Consider the following 14,681-nt stretch of genomic DNA (forward strand, 5'->3'; position numbering starts at 1 on the left):
TGTCCTCGGAAGACACAGTAAAGTAACTTTTTAATTGGGTTTTTGAAGGCGGGGGGAGGGGGCAGATGAAAAGTTAATTTTTATATTTTAATAACTATAATACAACCCCTTTATAGTTATATGTTAATAACTATACAACCCCTTTGCATCATGAATGACGTAACTGAGTTCCACAGTTTTATTTTGTTTTTTTTCCTAATCGGAAGTAGGCTATACTTCTAGAATCGACTGTTTTGTCAGTAAAATGCGGCAAGGGGAATAACGAAATTATCCTGCATAACTGCTTAATATTTGCGCTGCAGTCTATTTCATAAATTTTTAAACGGATATTTAATAGAATTTAAAGTTCGAATATTTTCGTTCGTTTAAAAAGCAAAAGTAGAAGGAAACACACACACACGCGCATCTGTTGAATGGCGTTTCATTTCGCGTCCAGTTGCATGTTTCGAGTTCCACAACGACGGTATATGTAATGGGGAAGGGGGCGGACGTTCGACCACAGGTGGTTCATTCACATGACAAGAGGGTGGAATTGAGCACGTGACGGCAATTATAGCTACGAATAGAAATAAGAAAGTCGCACGCGATTATCACAGAATACGTATTTACTGTCGATTACCTTACAAATGCACCCGCCGCTCACGTGCAACGAAGACAGAGCCGGATCATAAATCGCATAGAATCGGGGGAACAGAGTAAAAATCTAGAAAAAAAAGACATCTATCTTTGATTATTACATGAATCTTGCCGAGTTATTTCACTTGTACAGTCGAATCCCATTATAACGAACTCCAAGAGACCGGAGAAATCACTTCGTTATAAAGGAATTCCACGTTTTTTGTATTGTTCCTATGTAAACTTATCTGGGGGGGGGAATCAGAAAAGTGTTCGTTAAAACGAGATTTTCGCTATAACGGTATTCGTTAAAACGGGATTCCACTGTTTATCTCACCAATTGAAAATAGATGAAACGATATGATGATCCGGACAGAAATTGCTATTGGTGCCCGCACCGACCTTTATGTCTGTACTAGAGGTTCAGAGACGGTAGTGTACTATCGAGATGATATCCATGCACCATATGCTCGCACCATTTCTTTCTGTCACGGAACCTGATGCCAGGTTTATGGACGATAATGCAAAAGTTAACCCAGGTTTGTGTTGTCGAGCATTACGTTCAGTCTGGAACGCTGACTCGTATGTGGAATAGCCACCCATTTCTTCTGACCTTGAACCGAATTTGACATCCATGACAAAACATTCAACTGCTCCCGATGACCATTCCCAAAGCCTCGGTGAGCTGCAAACAAGTCTTTCGCTTAAATGGACCCCGATACCGCAAAATTCCATTGAAAATCTTATTATTGGTATGGATCGATGCGTTGTCGATCCTGTGCATCCAGAACATAAGTGGTCATATCTCACATTGGCCGACATCTGTGTAAATTAGTAACAATTAGAACATCTGCTTTTATAAGCACACATTTTTGATTTTTTTGCTTAACTTGTGAGCATTAGTGTAGTCATAATATAATTAATGAGTTGTGGAAAATAACTTTAATCCTCGATTTCAATGAAGTATAAAAATTCAAACATATATAGCCCAAAAAGTATGGATACTCTTAATAAAAATAACAGTTGGCTTCGTTGAAACTACGTCAAATAACGGGACTTCTTTGCACTTAAGTCAGGACGACCAAAATTTCATGAAAATACTGGTCAGTGACCACCATATACCTAAAAGGTCAAAAGGTCATGATAACGTCACCATTGATTATATTATAACTACAATTCTCTCTCTCTCTCTCTCGTCCTTTACGACAAAATTTCGTAGAATCTTCGATGCTGTTATAAATATGTTTGACTGTAGTTACTCTTCACAATTCGACTGAATCTTTGATGGGAGTTTTCGGATTCCCTCAAAACCTCAAGAATAAAATCAAACATCAATTATGGAAGAAAAAGGGAAAAAATAACCTTTATTTAGTTTTATTTGGTACGACATAAGGAAATTAAAAATAAATCACAGTGCATCTGATTAGTATCTACAGCAAATTGACCAAATTCGGAGGAAAATTAAAATAGAACTCAACCAAATTTATCGAATGCGAATCAATCGAACTTTTAAAAAATATGGAAAATAAAGATAGAAATTTCGAAAAAAAAAAAGTCCAGTTGATCAATGATTAAATTGAGCAATCTAATTTTTATGCATCGAAGATAATAAGCGCATACATCACCGAGGAGAACAATGGTCGCTTGATTATCATTCCTCGACTGGTGATTGATTGATGCTCTGCTGTTGTTTTGGATCTCCGTATGTATGTAATTATCACCCTGAAACTTCTATTTCCTTCAGCATTTTCCATTGATTTGAAAGGGGGAAAGGAAATCCTCATTACGTAAACAATTTTGAAATTCATAGAAATTGAAGGAATTGGTATATTTAGATGCAATTTTGGCGAAAAAGTGATTCTAACAAAAAGTATTTTTTCCCGGTACAGAAGAAAAAGTAGTTCAGATTTTTGTCGATATAGACTACAGAGGATGCAGCATATAAATGCAAATCCCTTGAAATATACAAATCAGAATCCTATAAAAGGTGTATGATTAACAAACAGCTCATTTCTGAATTTTCTTGTTACTGGACCCAAGATAAGGTTTCCATTGGTGGATAAAGAACTATTGGTGAAGTTGTTTCGCTCAGCGCACGAGTCACTGGCTGAAGTTTAACGAACGTATCGGATACAGAGATTGATGAAAGGTTCTGTGAAGGAATTCTACGATTCGATTTTGTGCAGCGCCCCCTATTAACAAAAATCAAAACTAATTTTTTTTTCTAATTGAAAAAATCTCCTTTCGTGAGAATAATTTTTTTCGCAAATTACATAGAAATATACTGATTTATTTGATTTTAATAATTTTTTTTTAACTATTTGAGCATTTATGAGATATTTTTCATTTATAAATAAAGTATTTAACAATGTAAATTATAAATATTCTACACTTATAATAGTTGCTGTATTGCAAATCACATTTGATTACCTACATTGTGTCATGTTACATGTTATGCGCGCAAGGTGCTAGCAACACATTTTATTCTTATTGTTTCAAAATTTTCAAAAATGTACGTATTGAAGATGTGTGGCATAGCATTTTATACAATCGAAAATATGGTGAACCGTTTACGAAAGTGTCGGACACAGAAGAGATTGAAGAAAGATTCAATCACTCCTGCCGGTGTCCCGCGACCTCTATCAACAAAAAATTGAACAGATTTTTCTTTTCGGTATCAAAAAGTCTGTCTTCGTGAGAATAATATTTCCGCAAATACCATTTCCAATATACATACCAATTCCTTCAATTTTTATGAATTTTTCAACTATTTACGAATTTAGGGGACACTTGTATTTCTGTAATGGGTTTGAAATTAAAGGGGAGAGATTTCTGATCGCGCTCTGAGAAAAAAAACCAGAGATTTTGTTTTCGAAAATTAACGGCATGATCGGTTGATGGAATCTCAAACCGTTTTGGAATAGATTGGGAAACATCCCCGGAAGACCAGGATTGCACTGTAAAAGTTTGATAAAAGTCCTTTTATAAAACTTGAAAATGCTACGAATAAGATCATCGGTTGCATTTTCTAGAATGTAATCAATAATCTTATAGGTGACACTTTCAAGTTTTATCAAACTTTTATAGCGTAGTCCCGGCCTTATACATACATACATATATATATATATATTAATCCAGAATAAATTATGAAATGATGCAAGAATTGGCAAAGGCAAGCCTTCAAGTAGGTTTGAAAATGCCGCTGTGGGCAAAATTCCCGTTAAACACCCCACAGGCATTAGAATTTTTTTCTCCCTCAAAACTGAGATGCAAGAGAGGTTAAGTTTATCAGGGACCAGAAATTATTATAGACAGCATTTGGATGGGCATCGGACAAAAATAATACAGGGTGGTTCAGCAAGAATACTTTCGATTTCAAAATTGTATACATATTTTTTTTGAAATTATATATACACAAAATGATACAGTCGACGCTCGTTATAATGACCGTCCATTATAGTGACCTTTCCATTATAACGACAGGTATGGCAGGTCCCAAACATTTTCCTATTTCCACCATGTTATCTTTTAAATATAACCACCGATGCATATCATTCAATCCATTACAACGAGCGAACACAACTCGGCCCTCGTTTTTTTAAAGAAATAGAAAAGATTTGCCGTTGTGAGTGTGTGTTTGACCTTCACCTTTGATGTTTGGAGAAGATTAGTTATGGAACATGGATTGTTAAAAGATCAAGCGCTGTAACTTCTACAGAAAACCCAATGGCTAACTAGCGCTATTGCTGGAAACTTTGCTTACCATTCTGTTTTGCTTTTGAACCTGATGGTTCACTCTCATTTCCTACGAAGCTGATTATTTTTAAAATATTATTCTGAATTTTATTGAGCAATTTACTTAATTTCTCAACGGAGCAATATGCAGGCAAGTGAACTTATTATTTTGCTGCATATAATAAAATATAAATGTAAGTTTATATAGGCCATATAAACGGTACTTTCATGAGTAAAAAAAAATGTACATACTGAATAATGTAATAGTTTTTTTCAGCCAGATGAATTTCCATTGCATCATTATAAAAAATAAAATAAAATAATTATAAAAACAATACGATATACAATTTTCCGAAGAAGCTAAACGGTTATGACTTCTTCAAAACGTTCGATATAACGATTTCCCAATATCAAGTCCGTTTTCCGTGCAACGAAGGTGGTCCTTTTAACGAGCTTCGACTATGATTAATACATGAAAAGGAAAGTTTTAAGTTACGAAAAATCGACGATACCAAAGTTTTGTGTATGCTTGTTGTTATTTAAATCGGTTTTTTTTAAATATTCAATATTAATTAGGCATAAGGATAATTCATCATTGACAATTTCTACATATCCAGTAGTTTGAAATTTTTTACTAATTCCGGGATGACGCTATAAAAGTTTGATAAAATTATTTTTATAAAACTTGAAAAATCCAGCCAATAAAGCTCATAGGTTACATTTGAGCAAATGCAACCGATAAGCTTACTGGTTGAATTTTTCAAATTTTATAAAAGAACTTTCAGAAAACTTTTATAGTGTAATCCCAGCGTAAAGGTCGGTTTTTTGAGATCACATTACACTATATGAAAGATTTATAAAATATTTTTGAAAGTTTTGGTCAGTTTGAATTCACTTGTTTTGTTACCAGTATATTAAGGGAAAAGTTTTTTTTGCCAGTTATGAATGCAGATCAATAATTAATACATGAAATATGGAGGAAAAAATTTCACAAGTTCTTTTGCATTACGACAAACCGATAACACTAAAGTTTTATGCGGGATTTTTGGTTTTTGAACCATTTTTTATATTTTCGGTCAATAATTAGGCATGAGAATAATTATTGAATCATCATCATTGCTGTAAATAATAATTCATAAATTTATGTAGCAAATTTATCATATGCATTTTTATTGTAATGGCTTTGATTTTAAAGAATAGGCAGGAAAAGAAGCGTGTGTGGATAAGGCCGGGATTACACTATAAAACTTTGGTAAAATATCTTTTATACAAAACTTTAAAAAACTACCAATAAGCCTTTTGGTCACATTCACTCAAACGTAACCTATACGTTTATTGGTTGCATTTTTCGTTTTATAATATTTTTTTTTATAACTTTTATATATAATACCGGCCTAAGACTATGGATTGCTCATGGAAAAATGCATATCTCTGATATTCATATATTAAGATATTTGTACCTCCCACTCTCTGACCACCTATCAGTCATTTTTTTAATTAATTCGATCAAATCACAAAGTATATATTCAGCGGTTGAAACTATAGGATAGAAAGTGCATCAACTCTGTGAAGCTTATATCAAATATGACATGAGGAGACTAACTGTGACAAAAGAAACTTTGACAGGACACGTATTTTACCAAAGTTGACCATTACATTATCATATGTCTTTTTCAAAACTTATTGTATAAGGGAGATCTTTGTCAAAGAACTCCTATAGTGCGATACCAGTCAAACGCGATGTTCGTTAATAGAACTGCTAATTTTAAGCCAATAAAAGTTTCATAAAAATTATTTTATAGAACTTAACAAATGCAACGATAATCTTATATGTTGCATCGAGCAAATGAAACCAATATGCTTATTGATCGTATTTTTGTCAAATTTTGTAAAAGATTTTCTATCAAACTTTTATAGTATAATTCCGACCTTATCGAGATTTGACTGTACTTTTTATACAAATATATATTTATACAGGTCAGGTGACAAATTCAAAAATCATCGTGCGAGATAAACTGACCCGAGTTTCTCGGGAATGTTATTGGACGTGCTACAGCTGCATTGTAAGCAAGACATTATTAAGATCGATCGGTCGAAATCATTTCAGTCGATTCAGGTAGGTATCATTCAGGTGTGTATCGTTCGAATGTCTATGAGTAATACGAGGATTCGAGAAAGATATATTTTTACAGATTGGGAATTGTGAACTTTCGGATGAGGCTCACTACACGGTATCAAAGCCAGATTGACAGCTGAATTTCTTCTCTGTCTATGTATAACTATTAAAGTGAATGATTGTTGAGTATGAGCTTGAAGGCTATAAAACTACGGAGATAAGTAATAACTCTCTGAATCAGTTTTTCGATCATCCTCGATAACTGTGATGACCATATGACCCGTATTTTTGACAACCATGACTATTTTCAACAGAAATGCCACATTTTTTTTTCGTTTGTTTGTTCAACGAAGCTTACTTGAATTTTTAATCCTTTACTGAGATAATTTCGATGTTATACAAGTTATATTATATAACTACGACTTTTTCTTTCTTTTTTTCAAACCGAGCACAACACAAGCCATGAGCAATTTACTACCTAGTAAGTTGTGGCGGAAGTGTAAGTTTGTGCACCTGACAGTCTGAGAGCATACCTAGTGTTTTGTATGATTTTCCAGTGCTGCCATCTATATTTCAGAAGTGAGTGAAGTGTAATGATTGAATATTTTCACCATTTGTAGGCCTGTTGAACTCTATGGCGAGACTTTTTATCGGGGAGATCGGCTCGCATTCGCGCCTTGAAGTTGGGAACCACAGAAAACCAACTTCAGCCGACCACCTTTGTGGCAACGGTGGGGCTCGAACCCGCATGAACAAAACAAACTTTCTATGATGGTCTCCCCCAAAGGGAAACGCCCGCCACAAATTCGTTCGTCAAATTACTTCATCAAGAGAGTCCACAAAATTAAAATTCTAGGGATCCATTTTAACGACAAATTGGACTGGAAAGACCATATCACAGAGCTGAACACAAGAGCCAATCAGCTACTCACGAGGCTTCACTGTATAGCAGGCAGGAATTGAGGGAATCAACACCAGGATGCGCAGGACTCTTTACATCACGGTTGCGCAACGTATTCTGGTGTATGGAGCCGCCTTATGGGGAGCCAATGCTACCGTATCAATACAGAAGCGCCTTGACTCAATTCAGGGAGGATATCTGCTATACATATATCTCTAAGGCTATTCAACCACGACCGCAAATGCACTTCAAGTCATACTGGGATTGCCCCCACTCAGTCTCCTGGTAGAATGTGAAGCCAAATTCACATAGTGGTGGTCGGCTGAAGTTGGTTTTCTGTGGTTCCCAACTTCGAGGAGCGAATGCGAACCGATCTCCCCGTTGAAAGTCTCGCCACACAGAGCAACAGGCCTACAACAATACAATTATTTAATCATTACGCTTCACTCATAGTTAGAAAACTTGATGGCAGATGGAAGCACTACACACAACAAGCATTACACAGAAGCAAACTTCGCGTCAGGTTCACTACACACACATTCCAACATGGACCGATTCGTAAGAAGTTCCGCAGAGGAATATGGACGATATGAATGTCTGGTTCAATAGTAGTAGTAGCCTCCTGACCCGTCTCAAAACTCCTGTTTTTCCAAAGCATGGCCCCTTCCTCTCCTATCTTCATCGTTTTCATAAGAGTAGGTTTCCTAGCATGTGTAAATGTGGAGGGGAGGGAACCGTATTTCACTATGCTACGACATGCGAGTACACCAAGGACTTTCACATTTTGGCTCTACTACGCCACAGAATCACACCACCTGGAAGCTACAATTACTGAGAAAACACTCCTGAATAGAAAGAACTAAGCGCCTTATTAGATACGTCATTTCAAACGAAGACAAAATCACAGTCACGAAACAGTGCCAAAGTACGAATGTGTCAGTTCCCTCACAAGCTGATAACAACTCTTCGCCCATAGGCGGTGATAGACTTGGGAGTCTGGGGGGGGGGGGCACGATGATGATTATGTCAATTCATACATTAGATCAGTCGACTCCACCTTTGACACTGGGGGGCACCCACGCCCCCCATATCTCCGTCCATGCCTTCATCAGACTCAGACTATGATCCTCTGGCATGACATGAGATATTTTGGAGGTGTTTCACGGTGTCTTTGTGCGCGGCTTCTGACAGACAATGAAGTTCCTTGATTCCCGTTGCTGTCAATGGACAATGTCGCATGTGTCGCCAATGTCGTCTGGGTGTATATATTATATATATGAGTGTTTATATGTTTGTATATATATATATATATCTCTTATATATATATACACGTGTCTATAATTATTCGTGGGCTCCCTGCGAGGCCTGCTGGCGACGTTCGTACACACATGCCCATGTAACCTCAACTTTTTGTCTCCTTGCCCGCTGTGGGTCTTTCGGTGCTTAATGCTCCGCGGACGTTGCATCGCTCTTCCACCATGGCCCAAACACTCTGAGTGACGAGCTTATATCCCCTATGGGGACAAAGCGGAGGGGTCATGGTCGGTTTCGGGTCCTCGTCATGCGAGTAAGTCACCGTGATCACTCGACCACCACAGCGGCTATAATTTTATGGCTATAAATGCATATTTTAATTCAACATACTTGTAATGTTAAACGTTTTTAGGTAATTTATATTATAATTCACTGCGATTTCCTGTGGCCTTTTATTTCCCTTAATTATTTGATTAAAAAAAATTCAGTTTACAGCAAATTGGCTATGAACCAGTGGTGTATTTACGGGGGGGGGGGGCTAAGCGGGCTATAGCCCAGGGCGGCAAATTTTTGACTATAAAAAGAGAGGAGAGAAATTTTTTTTTTTTCAATTCACGTTTCATAAACGTGTGAACTGCCATGTGTCATTTCTAACATGGCTGGAATAGAAATAAAAGTTTTCGAACTTAGTTTGTTAAAAAAGCAATTTTTAAAGACTTATACATATATTACGTACAGAATAGAAAAACCAACATTTTTTTTTAACGAAACAGGGCAAACAACCCCTTGCATTCTTAGGAATTTGCATATGCGGATAATTGCGCAGGAACGCTTTTCGAAGGCGAGTCACTGCAAAAAACTTCGAGGGTGATGCTTTGAAGTCCCTTGATGTGATTGTGTATAAGATTTCTAATTTATGCGAGAGAGAAAAGTTTATAGTGCACGAAACGAACTACAATTGCAGAGAACAAATAGGAATTTTGTTTTCTTTTTATATTATATTAAAAGATAGAGATCGTTTGACTCTCAGATAACATGTTTTTGATCGATAGCTAATTTTCCGGTCTAGCAGAGTTTGTATCGCATATATTCTCGCGCAAACATTGATTGAAAGGGGGGAGGGGAAAGACCACTGAAAAGTGAGTGACTTGTAAGCGCACATATATAACCACCAGCCTACTTCATCAGCCACTATAGTGACAGAAAACAAAACTCTAGGAGACGAAGTGTCTCTGAAATTTGACTTGTCACGGAAAGACAGCATTGTGAACGATCACCTTCGCAATAGACCGAAGCCAATCGCGTTTATCGATCACAAACATTTAGTAAAAAGAAAATATACTACTCATCGCGTTTCTATTGGTTAGTGATGCCAATCTATCTATAACCAGGATTGGTCAATAATAACAATAAAATTAGTATATTGCGATGTAATCGTGGAGTATTCGTTTCGTGCTGGAGTCAAAAGTATATTCAGCTCATTAATTCACTTTATAATGACATTAGTACAACGTCGTAATGATGACGATGACATATTGGAAAAAAAAATTCGATCTCTAAATGTTGTGATCGTCGTTGTTTTGTTGCAGATGAGAGAATAACATCGTCGTTAACAGTTGGTCTGGTGATTAATCGTTAATGTACAAATGAATACGAATACAAGTCATTTGATCGGTTCTTGAAACTACATTAAGGAAGAAAACAAAACTCGCCCGAAGGAGCGAAACTTACTAAAAAAAAAGTTGACATGCATACAGGGTGGTCTTGATTGAACTCTACGGATCGGAAAAAAAGGCGATAATTATGCGTCAAGACTATGGAACCAGCGTTGCAATCTACTTATTCTGTCAGAAAAATAATAGGACTGCAGTATCACACGCGTCTTTAGTTTAATAGAAAAAAGAAAGAAACACTAAACAATTCTAGACGTCGTAGGAGACCTTGGCGCATGGGCGAAAGGGGAAACATGCAGGGGTCCCGTTCAAGGACACCAAATTTTTTTTCACCGTGTTTACTTTTTCATCTTGTGGAATTTTTGGATGATGTTCACAAAATTAAAGACTGAGGGATTATAGAAATAAACGAATGAATTGGCATATATTTACAATCTATTTTCGTGATTTATTTGTATTATGGTTTTGATTGTATTTATACATAATTGTTACAAAACGATCTTAGTAACAATTCCTCAAAGAACGCTGAAAGAAACAAAAACAAAAAAAAAGCAAAAAAACGCCAAAAGAAAAATTGGCAGGAAGTGGAGAGCTATGTCTAATATATAAAGGGTGATTCAAAACTCAACGTACAGACTTTTACGGGAGGTAAAAAACACAAAAACAAAACAGAATCACACAGGAATGTATGACCGGAAGCCCCAACCCGATTAGCTGGAGGATAAACGAAGATGTAGAAATGACAATCCAATAATGGATGCAAAAACTCTTTATTTAGTGATACTTTACACGAGGACAGTACGTGTACACGTTAAGTTTCACAACAAGTGCTCAAAGTTCTTACTATCCACAGTTATGAACGCTTGAGTACGCTGTTGTCCTCTGGAGGGCGCTGTTAACCAGTGATTCAGTTGGAATACCGCACTAGTCATTCAAAGTTCCGATTGCGTACGGAGAGCATGCAACAATTACTTTGTGGGGACCCTGAAAGCCATGGTCTACGAGACGCCCGTTGACTCTGACACCGACGTCGCCGTAAGAATCTTCGCAACTGCAAACGTCCGCGAAATGCAGAGTATTTTTGAAAGGATTCGTGGGCGTCGTGAAGCATGCATAACTCTGGACGTTAAGAGCTTTGAGTACTTGTTGTGAAACTTAACGTGTAAACGTACTGTCCTCGTGTAAAGTATCGCTAAATAAAGAGTTTTTCCGCCCATTATTAACTTGTCATTTCTGCATCTTCGTTTATCCTACAGCTGCTCAGGTTGAGTTTCTGGTCATACATTAATGTGTGATTCTGTTTTGTTTTTGTGTTTTCTACCTCCCCCCTAAAAGTTTGTACGTTGAGTTTTGAATCGCCCTGTATATACGCAATTCGATGGAGTACGCAGAAATGAGTACGTTGCAGTTATATTAAAATATTGGAATGACTTATTTATTCTACGTCAAAAAGTAGGGAATTTCGGTAAACTATCCACAAACGAGAGGCAATCTTGGAGAAAACTTGGAAATAATAATAATAATAAAAAACGAAAAACAACGATAATAATATTGCACCCGACTTTTTAGGTTGACATATTTCATGTCCCGCAGAAAAAGGCATCTTTGAGGATGTCCTGAAAGAAAGGTCTATGTTGCGTACGAAATATGCGTGAAACACGAGAGATTAATTCGTGGCGGTGCTGCTGATGCTTCTTCTCTTATATTTATCGATGAGCGTTCGAAAAAAAGTGAGAGTTTTTCCGTGATCAGAACGATTCGAATTCCATTAGCTTGCTTCTTCGCAGAAACTGTCGTGTTTTTATTGTTCGGACTAGCCCTCGCCCTCCACCCTTTGCGGTTGCCCAGGAAACTCACATGCGGCTGACCGACAACATGAGTTAATAAACAAGTGCAACATGCTGAAGTGAAAAAAAAGAAAAGAAAAACCCCTATCTCACAGAAAGAACGTTCATAACAAAGTGCTAAACCAGTGAAATAATTGGATAATGTAATGCATGCATGCGATTTCCCCTCTCTCCCCCCCTCCTACATAAATTTCTCTTTTAAACCTTCAACTTCATTTTCGGCTTTTCATTTTCATCTATTCTTTCAGTACACGATACATGCGTGTACTAAACGACGGAATCGATTGCTGGATAGGATGGATGATGTCACATATATCCAGTAATGATCTTGCATGATATCGACTGCCTACAAGCCTATTTTCATCCGTTTCAGAGTGAAAGCCACTCGAAATTCGTTTTCAAACGTTTGGCTCCACCCCTTCATTTTTTTTTCAGAGAAGGTAAAATTGCATCCATCCCGAACTTTTACATTATAACAAATGCAAATTAAACTGGGGTGTGTGCGATCCAAGACTGCCTTAATAGACTCATTGGGGTTCCTAGGAAAAATAATGCTTTGGAGCCATTCTATCAAGGCCCATCTGGAAGTGCAAATTCACCAGTTTACACAGTTATTCCAAAAAAGTATAGTACCAGATATTGATCGGTAGTTGTCGGTAGAGCCTCTGCAGACTTTCTGCAAAGCTTTTAGGCTACAGCAGGGGTGCCCTAAACTAGAGGTCCATGGAGAGATTTCAAGGAATCCGTGATCTTGGATAGAAAAATAATTAAGCTATTGTTTTTTTTTAATTTATAATATGCCGATTATTTTTTTTCAAGGGGTCTGTGGCCTTCATCTTATCATCACTCCCTGTCCTTCGTATCATTGGCACAAAGGGTCCGTGAAACACAAAAACATTCAGTATCTTTTGATCCGCAGGTTAAAAATAACACAGCTGAATGAAGTTAACGAATTCACGGATGTGTCATACAGTACTCTGAAAAACATTAACCGGGAGTTGAGACGTGACCTTCGAAAGTAAGTGTCACTCACGTAGGTCACGGTTGAGACCACCACATTCATCATCAAACAAACGTGGAAAAATTAAAGTTAAAAATGGTTCTCAACCTGGGGTTATATCCCCCCCAGTGGTCTTAGGATATTCTGAAGAAGGCCACAGGTGAAAATCAAGGGAGAGAGAAGCCATCACAAGGCCACAGAGAGCTATGAAAGAAATTAAGATATGAAAATTTTAAATTTAATTATATGCTGAAAGAAAAGTGTGACTATTTTTAGAATCTAACAAATTACTGAACATAAAAACTCAGTCCTTCTCAAAGTATGGATCCATTTTAACTATCCGGACATAGCCAGAGTGCCTCATGTGCATGGGGGGGGGGGCTACTATGATGAAATGTAGAATCCTTTGCTATGATTATGGAGGGTAGCATGTGAAAATGCAAACTTTTACTTCCTGCCAAGTACGGAGCATCTCAGAGCATAACTTTACCAATGATGTGGAGACAATCCTACATAGAACCAAGACATCAGAGAACTTCACTGAACTCGTCCATAGACCGACCCAATTTCAAAATTTATGCTCAGTATAAATTTGAAGAAAAAAAATCAATTCAGTAATTAGACAGGGTTTCACTCCTGGATGATGATGAAAAGGCTCTGGGGTCCGACGGAAAAAAATATATAATCCAAGGGGAAAAAGGCTGAGGAACACTGGTCTGGAAAAGATCGACAGAAATCTTTCACAGATGTCGTCGCTTATTATCGAGGTAGTGATCGCTTCGCAACCTTACAAGATCGACTGCAAATTGTCAGTGAAGGACCGAATTCATCCATTTCAAATCGTTAATAACGAAGACGGCACGGTATGAACGCTTATAAAAACCAAACTACCTATTAAGATGAGCTTTACATAAGGGGGGTCGAAGTATATTTTAGTAAGTCCAGTAAGTGTATGTGATACAGGTTATTACAGTATCATAGACATCAATTTAGTCTCCCCCAAGTAGTTTTGAACATGTTTATCGCATGATAATATTTAAAATAAGGAAAAATTCATGTACATACTTCAATGTTACCCGTTAGAAACATGGAAAAACTCACCAAAAACGAACATGGTAGAAGAAGCAGCAGCAGTTACCGCTCACCGACGGACTCATTCCTCGTTTGACGTCAAACTGCCCTTTCTCAAAAGACATTCAGAATATGCACAAAAGTCAGACGAACAACAACAACACGAAGCCAGCGCAGGTGGTAAACGTCGACCGTGAAAAGACCACCGCAAACAGCGAGTACGTCGACGGAAGCCGACTCTGAACGCAATTTTCTTACACGTATGTTGTAAGGCTAAAGTTACAGCTAATTATATTTTTTTGGTTTGAATTGAAGAAAAAAAAATGGGAAGGGGAATCACACACAGTGGATCGCAACGCTTCCCTTAGAAATTCCGATCCTTCAGTTGAAATCATACATTAAAAAAAGTGAAATCTATATCACAGTCGTTGATATCCATGGCGTTCACTTTGATCCGGGTTCCCCTTCA

General features: G+C 37.2%; 1 protein-coding gene across 1 annotated transcript in view; it reads right to left on the reverse strand.

Annotated features, from left to right (window-relative positions):
• Positions 1-14,346, reverse strand: part of LOC149083024 (myelin regulatory factor-like) — a 112,657-nt gene extending 98,311 nt beyond the window's left edge. Inside the window, exon 1 of the mRNA XM_089236122.1 lies at positions 14,243-14,346. Within this exon, the coding sequence (XP_089092248.1) occupies positions 14,243-14,255 (13 nt within the window). The 5' untranslated portion in view covers positions 14,256-14,346. The remainder of the gene's footprint in view (positions 1-14,242) is intronic.
• Between the last annotated feature and the right edge of the window lie 335 nt (positions 14,347-14,681).

Source organism: Pholcus phalangioides, unplaced genomic scaffold (genome assembly GCF_987345545.1).
Source record: "Pholcus phalangioides strain wild (caught in Gottingen) unplaced genomic scaffold, Ppha-v1.0 ptg000009l_1, whole genome shotgun sequence".
Classification (NCBI taxonomy): domain Eukaryota; kingdom Metazoa; phylum Arthropoda; class Arachnida; order Araneae; family Pholcidae; genus Pholcus; species Pholcus phalangioides.